Below are 17,645 nucleotides of genomic sequence, written 5' to 3'. Positions count from 1 at the left end.
CATGGCATCGTGTTAACACAACACAAAGTGCAGTAGTTTTAAAGAGTCTGGCGGTCAGTCCAACCAGATGCAGGAGAAGCACCAAAGTTCCAACATTTAAGAAACTTGGAAAACCTGCAGTTCCATCCACCGACTACTAGAGTCTGGATCTGATTTGTTGCACAGCGAATGGTTGCTTCGGACTTGTGTTGTGAGTAGGGTTGCCACCTTTCAGAAATAGAAATAAGGGACGCCCTGATTTCAGCAGCGCAGGAGCCAAAAAAAAAAGCCCCAAAACTTCTAAACTGAATAAAAATGTGTTTATTTTATATGAAAAAACAAAATGCTTTGATTTAAAGTTTAAAGTGCTTTAGTAGCATTGAACTTTCATGACTGTAGAGACAGACAACCATATAACAACTGAAATATTCTCCTATGCTACGTATGTCCACATCAGCCCAGATGTAGAATATAGCCTACAGGTGAAGAATATGGTGTAAAAGTTAATTTATTTCAATAATTCAACTAGAATATGGTGTAAAAGTTAATTTATTTCAATAATTCAACTAGAATATGGTGTAAAAGTTAATTTATTTCAATAATTCAACTAGAATATGGTGTAAAAGTTAATTTATTTCAATAATTCAACTAGAATATGGTGTAAAAGTTAACTTATTTCAATAATTCAACTAAAATATGGTGTAAAAGTTAATTTATTTCAATAATTCAACTAGAATATGGTGTAAAAGTTAACTTATTTCAATAATTCTACTAGAATATGGTGTAAAAGTTAATTTATTTCAATAATTCAACTAGAATATGGTGTAAAAGTTAACTTATTTCAATAATTCAACTAGAATATGGTGTAAAAGTTAATGAAAATACGGTACAAATCGTGTCCCGTATTAGTTCAATACGGGACGCAACATTTTTTTCTCAAATAAAGGACAATTCCGTATTTTACGGGACGGGTGGCAACCCTAGTTGTGAGTTGAGAGTAAAGACCTAAAAGAACACAATCACCCACTTCCACCAGTCCCGGTCCCAGTTCCGCCAGTCCAGGCTGCATGTTTCAATATTTAACAATTATGTTTGGACATATTTGACAAGAATAAACATAAAACATTAGCATAGCAAGTTAGCACAAGCTAGCCAAGCTAAAAATAGCTGATTGTGATACAGGTGGGCGTGTCCCAGTCAACTACCAGACCTGTTCGTCTCTATACAACATGGCGCCGTGCAATACGCACTCAGCAGAAACCAGTGGCTAACAATGTCTGCTCTCCTCTCCGTTACCAAGGTAACTGAAGCACACACTTGAGAACGTGAAGTCCAACCCTGGAGTTTGTGGCTTTCATAAAACGTACCAGGGACTCGTGTCAGTGAAATCTAGCTACAGATGACACCAGCTCTGGCTTCACCTTGGAAACTGTGTTGGTGACTCCGGTCCCAAACAGAGTATCCTGGAGGTGAACTTGTGGTTCATCAGATGACATTCACGGGACCAAAGGTGAACTGAGGTCCTCATGAGTGCTACAGGCAGACGGCTAAAAACAGACGCCAGAAACCAGACTGAGGAACAGGTCTGTTCTTTAAGATTACTAAAAGGGTTAGTTTTTATAGTCCTGCTCCAAGAGGACGCGTGATGGCCTGATAAACTTCTGTTAAAATATCTCAAACTAAAGCCAAACACAACCAGGAAAATCTTAAATTCTAACTATAAACTTGCAACTAGGGGTGGGTAAAAAATATGGAAAAATCGATGCATCGCAATTATCCCCGCCCTAATTCAATATCGATTAAGCAAAGCCTCTGAATCGATTCACCTCCTGGCCAGTGGGGGCGCTGTGTGCAACATTTTCGTATAATTCGCGTTTTGTGGACGGTGGCTGCACGCGACCAAATAAGAATAAAATGGGGATGATGGCAAGCGGAAAATCTTTCAGATCAGACGTTTGGACTCATTTTGAATTCCCATTTAAAGCAGGAACACAAGAAACGGACAAAAGTAGGGTGGTGTGTAAAGCCCCTTTCACATAGAGGAAACAAAGCGCAGACCGCTGGCGATCCCATTCACGATGTGCACGGCGGGAGTTGGTGGGAACGTCCTGTGCGATGGGAGTTGGTGGAAATGTCTGTGAACATTTCAGTTTGATTTGGGGGCCTCCAAGGAATCAGACCCAGTACCCCCAGATTTAGTTTATAGAGTTCTTCAGATATCAGGCACAACCTCTTGTCGTGGCACCACCTAGAGGTGGATTCAGACCATTTCAGGAGTGAGACATCGGGTTCTGGACCGGCTGAACAAAGTCTGACTGAAATCTTTGGTGGTGAATAACTTTCAGTAGCTCTTAAGTCTGCAGAGGAAGACTTTATTTTAAGTTTTGTGTTGTAACAGCAGCATGCAGCAGTCATGAGGACGCTTTCTGGAGGGATTAACCCGAGGTTGTGTTGGACCTCCAACAACACCGAGAGTAGACTGTTTTTGTTTCTTCTGCCGTCTCATAGCAATCGTTGGAGACGTCACAGAAGGCAGCGCTGAAATCAGTTAAATAACTTTCCCACTACAAAGAGCCGTTTCTGTTTATGATGCATTTACCTCCTGCGGCCACCAGGGGGCTCAGATAAAAGTTTGGCATCAATGTTCAGACTTGGAGCAGAGATGTACTGAGCCGTCTTTATTTGTAGACTCCCAAATTAGAAAGCTGCAGAACCTGACTGAAGAGCTGAAGACTCAGATACGGCTGTCTGGGCTGAGATGTCTGTGTCTGTAGTCGGGTTGGACGACCAGCTGAACGTTAATCAAAGACGACATTTAGAACCTGTTACCGATGTCATCATTAAAATGTAATGTTATTTGCAAGACATTTTATTCTCCCACCACACTATGTACAAAATAACTCTTGCAGAGATTCAAAACTTTTTTCAGACTTTTAAAACTTTATTTCAGGTTTTACATTTTCAAACACTGATTTTCAAGCTTTCAAAACCTTTTCTTTCAGTTTCAGATTATGGCAGTTTTCTCACCACATAAACGAGAACCAGCAGAGCTACGATGGGAAACCCAGTTGCGCGATTGCCCGCCAGCATCGAGCTGGTGGAAGCTACTCGTGGGTCGCCCCTGGGCCCCCAAAGCAACACCAAGTGTGGAGCACTGCCATCGACTCTTGGTCTAGTTAACTTAGTAGACTCGGTCTGGGGACCAGAGGATCCAGCTGCTACCAGACAGAGACACTGATGATCTGGAGACAGTCCAGCTGCTGTCCTGTGGTTAGTCCTGGCTAGATGCCTTCAACAGTAACCAACCCAGAACCTCTCAGGCCAACTCAGACCCAGTCTCCAGTAGGGCTGTTCGATTTTGCCCAAAAATAAAATCTCGATTTTTTTCTCTCAAAATCCGATTTTCGATTACGATTATTTTGTGAATTGACAAAAGGCAAAGAAATTATTTCAAATGTGCTGTTTTTTTATTGAACATTTGCCCCATTGGGCTTTAAGTGCAAACTTTGCTCTTATTAAAGCAAAAATGAATGAATAAAGTGCAAAACTCTGTAAAATAAGTTGAAAAAAAGTTTTAAAAAATATAATAAAATATAAAGTTTTATCTCTGAAAAAAAAAAATCAGCAAATCAGCACTTGCAAACATACAGTAAGTTATATTTCCAATTAAATAAAACAAGACATTTTTTAATTAAACTAAACTGGGTCTTTGCATGCTAAATAATAATGCAACCCATGAAGGAGGTAGAGGTGTGTAATGTCAGTCATTACATTTGATATTCACATTTGCAAGTTTTTTGCAAGGAACACGAGCCGGTCTACCGCACCTGGCTTGAGGGATGCCCGGTGGCATGTTACAACGCCCCCTCCTACACTAAAGAGCCTCTCCGATGGGGCACTTGTCGCAGGTATTGAGAGGTATTTCCATCAATCATTAATATGGTATCAATCATTAATATGTGTGCAGACAAGGTTAAAAAAAAAAAAAAAAAGTGAAAAATCGATTTTACGATTTTCACGTTTTAACATCGTTCTAATTACATAATCGCGATTACGATTTAAAATCGATTAATCGAACAGCCCTACTGCCATCGACTCTTGGTCTAGTTAACTTAGTAGACTCGGTCTGGGGACCAGAGGATCCAGCTGCTACCAGACGCAGACACTGATGATCTGGAGACAGTCCAGCTGCTGTTCTGTGGTTAGTCCTGGCTAGATGCCTTCAACAGTAACCAACCCAGAACCTCTCAGGCCAACTCAGACCCAGTCTCCAGACATACATCTAAAACAAGACTAATAATTTGAAATCTTTATTCAATGCCGATCAGAAAGCCACGCCCCTAATTAAAAAATAAAGTAGGGGTTTTATTTAATTTCACCAGATGAGGAACATAAAAACTCCCCCATACATGAAAAATCTATGGTCGGCAGACAGAGGAATCACAGGTCTGGATCATTGAACAGATGTAGCTCCTTGCTGCAGCTCCGGAGCGTCTGCAGCTCCAACCCTCCTCCCTCCTCCCTCCTCCCTCACAAACATTGTTCTGGTTGAGTGAACTGGGCGTGCATGTGAAGGTTACGCAGCAGAAACTCAGCTGCTTCGTTGGAGGGGCCAAACCTCCATCTATGGTGAACCACCAGTCTCTCGGTCAGACTGAATAGTTTCCACATTAGATGGCTGGAGACCGGTGAGCTGCAGTTAGCTGCTGTGGTGGTTAATAAACCGGACCAATCCCATCTGCTCACAAACACGTCTCCTACACAGCCCCCTCTTAACCACTGTTGGGCTGAAGTCAGCATCTTCACCCCGTCACAACTACACCCACGTTTTAAACAATAACATAAGGCGCATGTCCATTAGTGGGATTCTGGGTAAACTCCCAGACAAGAAGCTCAGCTCCTTCAGCCGGCGTGTCTCCATGACACACAAGAACCGCTGACTGAATAACACAGCCGCCCAGCAGGTGGCGGTGTTGAGTCTTTACTGTTTCAAAACAACCAGCAGCACAAAAGGAAAAAGAAGAATGCAGCAGAAGAAAGAGAAGAAGAGACATATAAACAACAGATGCTACTTGTGTTTTTGTTTTGTTTTTAAAGAGATTACAACACAAGTATACAATTAAGTTACACAACATATCTCAGGAACGCCTGGACTGATTTTAAGTGATTGACACCTCTGAAGAATCTTCACAACAAACACAATCACCAGCAGTTCCCCCAGCCACAAGCGTTCATGATCCGGTCAGAAGAACCAACGAACCTGAGAATAGGAATGGGTGATATTTTACCGTTCACGATAAACCGTCAAAAATATTCCCCACGGTAAGAATTTGTCATCTCGCGGTAAAAATGATAAATTGAGGAAATGAGCCAGAAAGAAAGAAAGAAAGAAAGAAAGAAAGAAAGAAAGAAATGAGCCTGAAAGAAAGAAAGAAAGAAAGAAAGAAAGAAAGAAAGAAAGAAAGAAAGAAAGAAAGAAAGAAAGAAAGAAAGAAAGAAAGAAAGAAAGAAAGAAATGAGCCTGAAGGAAGGAAGGAAGGAAGGAAGGAAGGAAGGAAGGAAGGAAGGAAGGAAGGAAGGAAGGAAGGAAGGAAGGAAGGAAGGAAAGAAATGAACCTGAAAGAAAGAAAGAAATGAGCCTGAAAGAAAGAAGGAAAGAAAGAAAGAAAGAAAGGAGCCTGAAAGAAAGAAAGAAATTAGCCTGAAGTAAAGAAAGAAAGAAAGAAAGAAATTAGCCTGAAAGAAAGAAAGAAAGAAAGAAAGGAGCCTGAAAGAAAGAAAGAAAGAAAGAAAGAAAGAAAGAAAGAAAGAAAGAAAGAAAGAAAGAAAGAAAGAAAGAAAGAAAGAAAGAAAGAAAGAAAGAAAGAAAGAAAGAAAGAAAGAAAGAAAGAAAGAAAGAAAGAAAGAAAGAAAGAAAGAAAGAAAGAAAATTTTTTTTTTTAATCGTCATTTTTATCATTATCGGGATAAATGCCAGAAATTATCGTGATACATTTTTTAGTCCATACCGCCCATCCCTACCTGAGAATAGTTTACATTTGCTTTGACTGAGTCTGGACCCAGACAGCAGCTCTACTGAGCTTCTTCTGAATAAAGACCTAACAGAAAACAGTCGTCCTGACTTCATCCCATTTCCTGCCAACGGCTAGCCTCAGACGGAGGTTTGCAGGAGCTCAGCTAAACGGAGCTAAACTAAGCTTGTGATAACTGAGGGAGGTGGGCCTGGTCCAACCAGCTGGCAGGCTTGATCCACTGAGGGTGGAGTCGGTTCCTTCCACCATCAGAGCTTTCATGACAGCGGCCGATGCCACAGAGGGTCGGTTCAGAGTCTGCGGTTGTTGCTGAACGTGAGTACGAAACCCGGTGGAGGCGGGCTCGTCTGTGTTCAGAGATCCGACATGTTTTTAACCAGTGCAGAGCGAAAAGCAGCCCGTCGCCAGTTTTCAGGGTCAGATAAAAACAGATAAAAACAGCGCCCTACATTCAACTCCAAAAACAGCCCCGCCGCTTACGGAGGAAGCAGAGGAGAATGCAGTCCAGCTCCTTGTAAACGGTGTCATTGTGTGACTCTGCTGCCTCGGCACATTTTGGTTTACTGCACAGCAACTAGTAAGAAAAAAGAAAGAAATTAATTCTCAAACAAAATAGAAAAAGTAGCACAAACTAAAGAACTGGGTGTGGATGATGGAGGTGTCCAGCCTTCTGACCAGCGAGGGACCTCAGGTCCTTCATCTGTTACCAGACAGCATTAAACAATCACACAAGCCCCTGTGACGTCACTCACATGTTTCTGTGAGACTGTGAGGGCGTCTGCCAACCACAAGCAGTGCTGGCAGCCGGCTGGACCACGCCCTCCTCACCTGAGGGACAGCAGCTTTGACTCTTTAGCTTAGATCAGGGGTAGGCCACCCTGGTCCTAAAGAGCCGCCGTCCTGCATGTTTTTGATGTTTCCATGCATCAACACTAGGGATGGGCGGTATGGACTAAAAAATGTATCACGATAATTTCTGGCATTTATCCTGATAACGATAAAAATGACGATAAAAAAAATACCAATTCAACTCCACCTTTGTAACTATAAATCTATCTCACTCTCAGATTCGCCATGTTTGTTACACAAAAACGTCATCAACGGGAATTTATCCTTCCTTCCTTCCTTCCTTCCTTCCTTCCTTCCTTCCTTCCTTCCTTCCTTCCTTCCTTCCTTCCTTCCTTCCTTCCTTCCTTCCTTCCTTCCTTCCTTCCTTCCTTCCTTCCTTCCTTCCTTCCTTCCTTCCTTCCTTCCTTCCTTCCTTCCTTCCTTCCTTCCTTCCTTCCTTCCTTCCTTCCTTCCTTCCTTCCTTCCTTCCTTCCTTCCTTCCTTCCTTCCTTCCTTCCTTCCTTCCTTCCTTCCTTCCTTCCTTCCTTCCTTCCTTCCTTCCTTCCTGTACGTAACGCAGAACCATAAATTCGACTTTACACAAAAACATCATCAACGGGAATTTATCGTTTTTACCGCGAGATGACAAAGTCTTACCGTGGGGAATTTTTTTGACGGTATATCGTGAACAGTAAAATATCACCCATTCCTAATCAACACACCCTGGTAAAAAGGACTTTGTCATTAACAGACTTATGCAGACCTGTTTGACAAGCTGATGATGACATTTAATTAGAATTAGGTGTGGTGATGCAAAAAGACATCTAAAACATGCAGGAGTGCGGCTCCTTAGGACCAGGGTTGCAGACCCCTGGCTTAGATAATGCTTACCTTGGGAAGCCATTTAATTAGCTAAATTTAAACTCATCCTGATCAAGTCATGACTGAAACATCTGGAGTGAGACCAACAAGAACCAAAACCAGGGCTAGTGGATCTGAAATCAGGGATAATAGATCTGAAACATGGACTAGATCAACTGAAACATGGATTAGTTGAAGTGAAACTGGGACTAGAACAACTGAAACCACGGCTAGTAGATCTGAAAGCAGGACTAGTAGATCTGAAACCAGGACTAGTGGATCTGAAACCAGGACTAGTGGAGCTGAAACCAGGACTAGTGGATCTGAAACCAGGACTAGTGGATCTGAAACCAGGACTAGTGGATCTGAAACCAGGACTAGTGGATCTGAAACCAGGACTAGTGGAGCTGAAACCAGGACTAGTGGATCTGAAACCAGGACTAGTGGATCTGAAACCAGGACTAGTGGATCTGAAACCAGGACTAGTGGAGCTGAAACCAGGACTAGTGGATCTGAAACCAGGACTAGTGGAGCTGAAACCAGGACTAGTGGATCTGAAACCAGGACTAGTGGATCTGAAACCAGGACTAGTGGACCTGAAACCAGGACTAGTGGATCTGAAACCAGGACTAGTGGAGCTGAAACCAGGACTAGTGGATCTGAAACCAGGACTAGTGGATCTGAAACCAGGACTAGTGGATCTGAAACCAGGACTAGTGGATCTGAAACCAGGACTAGTGGAGCTGAAACCAGGACTAGTGGATCTGAAACCAGGACTAGTGGATCTGAAACCAGGACTAGTGGATCTGAAACCAGGACTAGTGGAGCTGAAACCAGGACTAGTGGATCTGAAACCAGGACTAGTGGATCTGAAACCAGGACTAGTGGATCTGAAACCAGGACTAGTGGATCTGAAACCAGGACTAGTAGATCTGAAACCAGGACTAGTGGATCTGAAACCAGGACTAGTGGATCTGAAACCAGGACTAGTGGAGCTGAAACCAGGACTAGTGGATCTGAAACCAGGACTAGTGGAGCTGAAACCAGGACTAGTGGATCTGAAACCAGGACTAGTGGATCTAAAACCAGGACTAGTGGATCTGAAACCAGGACTAGTGGATCTGAAACCAGGACTAGTGGATCTGAAACCAGGACTAGTGGATCTGAAACCAGGACTAGTGGAGCTGAAACCAGGACTGGTGGATCTGAAACCAGGACTGGTGGATCTGAAACCAGGACTAGTGGATCTGAAACCAGGACTAGTGGATCTGAAACCAGGACTAGTGGATCTGAAACCAGGACTAGTGGATCTGAAACCAGGACTAGTGGAGCTGAAACCAGGACTAGTGGATCTGAAACCAGGACTAGTGGATCTGAAACCAGGACTAGTGGATCTGAAACCAGGACTAGTGGATCTGAAACCAGGACTAGTGGATCTGAAATCAGGACTAGTGGGTCTGAAAGCAGGACTAGTAGAGCTTTGCTAGAACTGTCACCCATAAGTGGCCTGGATCTTGCATGGCAGGTGTCTGAGTGAGGTCACCAGGTTTCCCCATCATGAACCAGATCCTAGAAAACTCCCTGCATCATTGGACTGAGAGACTAGTCTAAAACCTTTAGACTCGGTAGAATCTCACAACAAGTCGTACGAGTCGCCATCGCAGGAAACATCGTTTTGCCTGAACTGACTTGGATTCATGAACGGCCTGTTGACCCGGTTGGCACGAAAATGTATAAGAGTTGTCAAGCATCCAACTGTTCCAAATGGTCAGTTTAGGAAAGTCGGTCTAACCGCTCCCCTTCAATGACCTCTCATGGAGAAATGATGTCATGAAGCCCCGCCTCTCGGCCATTCCTCTGCGCGAGTGTACCTTGAAGTTGCTGGAGTTGACCCAGGAGCTGGCGATGCCGTCCACCATCTTGTCCAGCGCCGTCTGGTCCTGCTCCAGGTCGGGGGACTTCTCCCGGTCCAGGATGTACTCGATGATGTCTTGGCCCACCTGCAGTCGTCGGCCCAGGTCCTTCTGCAGGACCTGGGCCAGGCAGTTCTCCATGCTGGGCTCCATACCCCGGCTCTGGTTTCCTCCGTCTGCCCTGCTCGGTGATTGGCCGCCCACCAGCAACCATCCACTGCTCACCGCAGTACGATGCGACTCACTGGCCTGGATGAAAGCCGGTAAGTGATTGGTCCCGGGTGTACGGAGCGGTTTTACTGCCAACCCTCGGGGCAGGACTTCCTCCACCAGCTGCTGGTCGCTCAGCGCCCTTGGGTACGATGATCTGGGTCTGGGGAATGGCAGCAATGCAGCATGTGTGCGTCTGGATGGCAGCTGGGGAGTTTATCCTTCCCTCCCGCCCCGGCCTCCCCCTCTTCTTCTCTCAGAGGAGTCGCAGCCAAACCACCACAAAGGGGAAAAGAGAGGTGGTCTGGCAACCGGTGAGCAGGGCAGCGAATGGAGTTAGCTGGATCACAGGCCCATGTCTGCTCCCTGGATCTGGTCCCTGGATCTGGTCCCTGGATCTGGTCCCTGGATCTGGTCCCAGTTATCCTGGAAGAACAAAGGAAGATGAAGCGATTTAGCAGCAGATACAGAAGCGCTGTTTAGGCTCATCACAGCTTTGAGCTGGTTCTGGGATCAAGTTCAATTTAGTTTTATTTATAAGGCGTCTATTAAAAACAGAAGTCATCTCTAGGATCTTTCCAGAGACCCAGAACATGACCCGAGCAATTATTATGTAAACAATACCAGATAAAAACTCCCCTTTAAGAGGGAAGAAACCTGGATCAAGACCTGCATCATTACCTCCTCCAGACTTATGGCACTTTTCCACTAGTACCTACTCAGCCCGGCTCGGCTCACCTCGGTTTGGCGCTTTTCCACTAGGGGTCTAACGTGCCGAGTAGATACTTTTTCTGTAGCTACTCTGCAGAGGTTCTAAGCGGCTGAGTTGGCTGTATCTGACATCATCACACTACAGGCCACCGATTGGTGGAGGCAATGGCAGCAAAAGTCTGTTTGGTGATCCAACTCTGAGATGCAGATGTTCATAAACCTGGTGGCTGAGGAGAGAATTAAAAAGGGATCTAGACGGGCGATAAGGAACGATCAGATCCACCAGGAGCTCTGTACCTTCATAGCTGCTCGCGGCTCCAGCTGACTTTTCAGCAGCGCCGAGACAAACTAACAAAAATTAAAAAGCGTCGCCACTTGAAGCTTCTCTCACTCTCATTTTTTAACTTGATATCGAACACAAGCCGGGGCCAGAATCCGGACCCCTCAGTTGAATGCTGAACGCTACAGTGCACGTCAACATCTCATGAACCAATTGAGGTAAAATTTAAACCTTGGTGAACTTTTACGAAGCTTCGGTTGTAGGCCGCATCTAAAGAGCCATTTGCTGACTTTGACAGCCAATCAGATTTCAGAGGCCAATCTTTCATGTGCATTAATGTGGCACTGCAGAGAACGGAGGAAATCTGAAACCAATTAGCCAGTAGGGGGCGCTACAATGAGAGCATCTGCACCGCCACGTCTCCAGATTCGTACAGTAGAACGTAAAAACTCGGTATGACTGGATGGAAACTCCCAAGTTAACCTGAAATTTTTTTTAAAAACCTGAAAATGAAGAAGAGTTTTGATCGGAGAATTCGTTTCAAATTTGTAGCTGTAGTTCAAAGAGAAGCTTAAAACTTTATCGTTAGCTGAACTTGAAGAACCTCCCACCCACAATGATGATCATATTAGGGTTGGGGGTTGAGGGGGTGTGAGGTTTAAAGATCATCGTCTTCTGTTTATATTTACACGTTGGGCATCAATCCAACGTTTGGACATCTTTTTTTATTATTGTGTTTGTAAGTGCACCTCCTGACAGTGTGCATGTGGCTGTACCATACCTGTCAAGTCTCCCGTTTTGGCCGGGAGACGTATTTTTTATATTTTACCCCTCTTTCCCACCGTCCTCCCGTATTAGTATTTTTCTGTACATTTCCCATTTTATAATATAATATTTAAACTTCAAACTGAATCGTCACTAGCCTCGCAAGAACTGCCACCTGCTGCAGCCCGGGTGGCAGTTCTTGCGAGATTAGTGGTGACAACGGGAGCAAACTCGGAAAAACAAATCAGAGATGGATGGATGTAACGAGAGAGATTTCTGCCAAAAAAGCAAAGACTTTGCGTTATGGCGCTTTTATACTAGTACCTACTCAGCGCGACTCGTCTCACCTTGCCCTCGTTTATTTTCAATACCCAGATGAGAAGTAGGAGGGTTGGAGCGAAGCTGCTGTGACATATTTGATTGTGTGATCTAAACGGAGAAGACAACAACATTAAAGATGGACAACCTGGAGGAGATGATATATGTGCTGCTGGGTCTGTGGCTTGTGTTCGATATCAAGTTAAAAAATTTGACTGAAAGAAGCTTCAAGCGGCAAAGCTTTTTTTTGTTTGTTAGTTTGTCTCGGCACTGCTGAAAAGTCAGCTGGAGCTGCGAGCAGCTGAGAAGTGACCGAGCTCCTGGTGGATCTGGTTGTTCCTTATCGCCCGTCTACATCCCTTTTTAATTCTCTCCTCAGCCACCAGGTTTATGAACATCTGCATCTCAGAGCTGGATCACCAAACAGACTTTTGCGCTACCGTTGCCTGTTGAATGAAATGAACAAAAAGCTGCAAGTCGCTCTCCTCGCTGATTTCCGCCTCCTGATTCAAACGTCTGACGGCCCCGCCCCCCGACCAATCGGCTGCCTGTAGTGTGATGACGTCAGATATAGTGCCGACTAAGCCGCTTAGAACAGGGGTCACCAATCCTGGTCCTCGAGGGCCGGTGTCCCTGCAGGTTTTAGATGTTTCCCTGCTTCATTGTACCATGATACAAGTGACTGTGTCATTAACAGAATTGTGCAGCCCTGGATGAAAAGCTGATGACGATGATTAATTAGAATCAGGTGTGTTAAAGCAGGGAAACATTTAAAACATGCAGGACACCGGCCCTCGAGGACCAGGATTGGTGACCCCTGGCTTAGAACTTCAGCAGAATAGATACAGAAAAAGTATCTACTCGGCACGCCTCCACCCGCCTCGACCCGTAGTGTAAAAGTGCAAAACGGGGGAGTGGCGAGTAGAGTCGCGCCATGAATATCTCTAGGAAAGTAAATTCGGTTTTCCATTTTTAGAGAGGAGCAGGATGGGGCTCAGTTACCCGTTCTGAAAGACGTGTAACTACGAATTGTGTCTCTGACAGGGGAAGGACTGATGTCAGTCAGTGAATACCAGAGAGCCACATGACTGAAAATGACAAATTAAAGGGGACCTATTATGAAAAACACGTTTTCTCTTGCTTTAACATGTATAAAGTGGTCTCCCCTCAGCCTGCCAACTCAGAGAAGGAGGAAAGCAACCAAATTCTGCAGTGTCTGTACAGCCGCCCGGATGAGCCGTCCAGTGTGATGTGGATCTACGAGCCGTTCAGATTCTGCTCCCTTTCGTTACGTAACCAAAATGCAAACCACGCCCACAACTATAAAACCGTGTAACTGCATGCGAGCGTCCGACTATCGCATCGCACTGCGTGACATCGGACGCTCTCTGTCCATCTCCCTCCAGCCAGCTGCCACTTTATTGAGCTTTCCTACAGCGCTTTCAACCGGCTTTCAACGCGAGTGACAGGAAGAAAATAGAAGCAGGGCGTCCGACAAATGTTCAGCTTAAACGGCGTGTCGCGCTGTGCTGCGTCGCTGCGGCCAGTCCAATAGAAAATAAAGCAATGGAATTGATTTTGACGCTGACGCTCGCATCGCATGCATGACACGGTGTAAAGGCTGATTTATGGTTTCGCGTTACACCAACGCAGACCCTACGGCGTAGGGTACGCCGTAGGGTCTGCGTCGATTTAATGCAGAACCATAATTCAGGCTTAACTCCGCCGGCCGGAGCTTCCGCCATTTTTTCATAGCGGTGTATCGTGTCATTCAGGCAGCCAATCAGCACAGAGCCTCATTATCATAGCCCCGCCCACTCAGAATCCAGCATAGAGAATGAGGTTAAAAACGGTAAAGATAAAGACATGGCCCAGAGGCTGAATTTCTAATTTATATAGAAAAAACAATCAAAAGCTTGTTTTTAAGACATTCAAGGCCTGTTTAAAATAGACATAAAATGCGTTAATAGGTCCCCTTTAAAAGAAAACGTAAATGTTTCACTTGAAGACAATCAATGTGTATATAAACTGAAAATATTTAAAATAAATAATTCACTTTTGTGTTTTCATTTAGGCTCTTTATAGGAATTACATACGTAGGAATGTCCACAGCATTTCAGTGTCAACAAAGGTAAAATGATCACACTCTGAGCACATATTTCTAGTTTGTAAATGGTTGACAGGTAATTATTTTGAATTTCTCGCTTGGGCTGGTGGGACAGCGGCAGAACATTTCCTGTATCTTTAAATCCCAAACTTGACAGGTATGGCCTGGACATGCATGTACATGCAGATGTTCATGAACTGGTTTGACATGTCCTCTCATCCCAGACGCACAGAGACTTCTGCACATTCAGTGTTGTGATGATTCGTCTCCTCTGCCACATTAAGAGCCTCGTCATCTGTATCCTCTCCTGCCCGCTGGGACTCCCGCACTGTCCCGTGCTTTTGTGCAGCGTTAAGGCTGATTTATGGTTCCGCGTTACACCAACGCAGAGCCTACGCCGTAGGGTATGCGGCGACGCGCACCGTACGCCGTAAGCCTCTGCGTCGATTTAACGCGGAACCATAAATCAGGCTTAAGCCGCCTCTGCTAGCTGGGCCGGCTAACCCAGAACCGCAGCATCACTGCTGGGGAAGCTCCCAGACTCCCCCGGGGGTCTCCGGGCCCCGAGGCCGGGCCCCGGGCTGCTGCAGCCGGCCTCAGCCTCTCCCGCAGCGGGCCCACCTCTCCGCAGAACCGGGACAAATCCGGGAAAACGGAGCAGACTGCAGCGCCGCGGTGAAGTTCGCTTCAGGTTGGATGGTCTCCAGCCCTCGCAACCAAAACAAGAAAAAACTCCTCCACGCCTAGGGAGCTGTGACGTCACGCTGGAGCAGAATGCACAAATAATAATATAATAATATGTTCCTTTATTAATCCCACAACGGGGACATTTATTCTCTGTATTTAACCCATCCCTAGTCCAACTAGGAGCAGTGGGCTGCCTTTGCACGGCCCCCGGGGAGCAGTAAGGGTTAAGGGCCCTCAGGGGCCCAAAGTGGTTGACCTCGGTTGCAATCCAGGGGCTTGAACCTGGATCCTCCAGACCTCTGTAACCACTAGGCTGGTGTTTCCCAACTCTGGTCCTCGAGATCTACTGTCCTGCATGTAGGTTCAGCACACTGTGATACAAGTGGCTGTGTCATCAACAGAATTGTGCAGACCTTGATAACAAGCTAATTAGGACCATTAATTAGAATCAGGTGTGCTGATGAAGGGAAACATCTAAAACATGCGGGACAGTGGGCCCTGAGGACCAGGGTTGGGCAACACTGCACTAGGCTACCACTCCCCTAATAAATAAGTAAGACACACCTTTTTTGAAATTGAGTTTGAGCTCTTATTTTATATCAATATTTTTGTTGAAAAAGCCACATTCTTTCAATGGCTTTCATGTCACGTGACCCACAATGACTAGAAAAATGTAATTACAGATATATTATTGCTTTTTAATATAAAAAAAAAGGTGCTTAGTATTGCAAGATCCCGTTGATACATGTCTCTTGTTACTTTTAATTGGACTTTAGTCAATTGCACACCATCCATCGTCCGCCGCTTATCCGTTCCCGGGTCGCGGGGGCAGCAGTCTCAACAGAGATGCCCAGACTTCCTTAGCCCCAGACACTTCCTCCAGCTCTTCCGAGAGGAGTCCGAGGCGTTCCCAGGCCAGCCGAGAGACATACAATCAATTGCACACTTTTCCAGTATTTTCTAATTTTTTCTAATTTTGCAATAAAATCAAAACAAGGGTATTTTTAAATCAAATTTCATGATTTTCCAAGCCATCTGATCCAATAACTGTAAACCAGGATGCCAAGAGAAAACAAGTTTTTAGTTTTATAAAAAAGCATATTCAAAAACAATGTTTTCAAACACAGTTAATTGTTGTCATTTTCAAGCTTTATCCCAGTATTTTCTATACCACGTGACTCCAAACCTGAACAAATAATCAACAGTTTGAGGTTTTCTTCTATATTGTGATGATACTTTTGTTGAACTAATTAGGGCCCGAGCACTTAGAGTGCGAAGGCCCTATTGTATCTGTAGGAGATGTTTTTATTATTTTTCTCGTTTTTATTTTTCTTCCGGCAAAATGAGAGCTTTTTTGCCCCCCTAAACGTGCCCCAAAAATCACCAAATTTTGCACGCAAGCCAGGCCTGGTGAAAAATGTGATATTTAATGGTTTGTATTAATGGGCGTGGCCTAATGGCTCAACAGCGCCCCCTAGAAAACTTTGTGCCTCAAGCCCCATGATACGGTTTGACGTACATGCACGAAAATCGGTACACACCTGTATCATGTCGCAACTTAAAGAAAAGTCTCTTGGCGCCATGGCTGAAACTGAAACGGAAGTCGGCTATTTTGAATGAATCATGTAATTTTGCTGCAATTTATGCCATTCCTTCGGCAGTTAATACGGCCCGAACCGTAACATGCCCCCAGGTGTGTTATACATCAAAATATGCGTCTCCATCCTGCGACGATGGGTTATAAATAAGCGTTACCGTGGCTTTTTTCTGCTATAACTTTTGAATGGTTTGACATAAAGAGTCGTGGGTGGTGTCATCGGACTTGGTTTTGAGTCCTTGACCATAATTGGTGGAAATTGCACGGGCGAGGGCCCGTTCATCGCTGCTTGCAGCTTTAATATTGTTATTATTATTATTATTACTGTTTAATATTAAATTTAACACTCAATTTTTGATCCAGTAGCGCCAAATCAAAGCTGGGTTAATGTCAAGAGAAACATTTGGTTTAAATTTCAGAATAAATAAAAATGGAATAAAAAAAGAAACTCAAATGGAGATTTAAAAAGAGGTTTAACGTGCAGCAAGAGACAAAAATATGCATTTAAAAGACGTGCTGGAGCTTAGTCTCCCCTGATCCAGCAGAGCAGGACCAGAACTTCAGAACCAGAACTCCAGAACCAGAACCAGAACTCCAGAACCAGAACTCCAGTCCCGGGTCACGTGGTCCTGGTGAAAGTCTGTCGCAGAGCCAACCTGAGACCAACTTCACCGCGGCTAACGCTAGCGTTTCAATGAGACGTCACTCCCGAGCCAGACAGACAGACCGCAACCAGAACCACCCTAACCCTCGGAGAGCAGACAGAACCCCCCGGACCCGTCACCCACTCACCGCGCTCGTCGGGTCGGGGTGCACCAGCTCCGTCCGCGGCCCGGTTCCGACTCTCCGCCCGGATTTCTGCCTGCCTGCAGGACAAGAATGGGTCGTTCTGCGCAGGCGCACTGGGTGCAGGGATGATGCTGGCAGTTGGGAAAGTGTCGCATGTTGAAGCTGGAAAAAAGGAAAAGTCCTGGATGAACAGCTGGAGCTGCGGCGCCCCCTGCTGGACACCCGCCGCATGTGCAGCACACCTACCCCGTTTTACTGCAACACATCAACTCTAGGGCCAGTTGGTCAAAAGTAATCTGATCGGATTTTGGTTATCGGATTGGATCAAAGTTTGAAAATGGGTTCTTCAAAAGGGAAAGAAGGATTATGAAATCGGATTAGATCACGTAATCCAATCCTAGTTCTAATCTGGATCAGGGGCGTCAATTGGGTATGGCAAGGTATGGCAGCCGCCACACCTTGGCTTCAAGGGAAAATGTAAATGTTTGTTTTTTAAATACATTTATGGAATTACTCTGTGTCTATTTGTATTGATTATTCTATTACTTAATACATATAGAATAACTAC

The 17,645-nt window shown here is 45.0% G+C and overlaps 1 protein-coding gene across 47 annotated transcripts in view; it reads right to left on the bottom strand.

Moving 5' to 3' along the window:
- clasp1a (cytoplasmic linker associated protein 1a) overlaps positions 1-17,176 on the bottom strand; it is a 104,248-nt gene extending 87,072 nt beyond the window's left edge. For 46 of the 47 annotated variants that reach the window (XM_061724039.1, XM_061724018.1, XM_061724020.1 and 43 more), the window contains exons 1-2: positions 17,081-17,176; positions 9,572-10,249 (exon numbers count right to left, since the gene is read on the bottom strand). In XM_061724039.1, the coding sequence (XP_061580023.1) occupies positions 9,572-9,766 (195 nt within the window). In that variant the 5' untranslated portion in view covers positions 9,767-10,249; positions 17,081-17,176. Of the gene's footprint in view, positions 1-9,571; positions 10,250-11,926; positions 12,009-17,080 lie in introns of all 47 variants that reach the window. The other variant, XM_061724019.1, reaches the window with a different exon arrangement.
- Between the last annotated feature and the right edge of the window lie 469 nt (positions 17,177-17,645).

This window comes from Cololabis saira, chromosome 6 (assembly GCF_033807715.1).
Source record: "Cololabis saira isolate AMF1-May2022 chromosome 6, fColSai1.1, whole genome shotgun sequence".
In the NCBI taxonomy this organism is placed as follows: domain Eukaryota; kingdom Metazoa; phylum Chordata; class Actinopteri; order Beloniformes; family Belonidae; genus Cololabis; species Cololabis saira.
The sequence above is the reverse complement of the archived record's forward strand: the minus strand, read 5'-3'. Positions and strand labels throughout refer to the sequence as shown.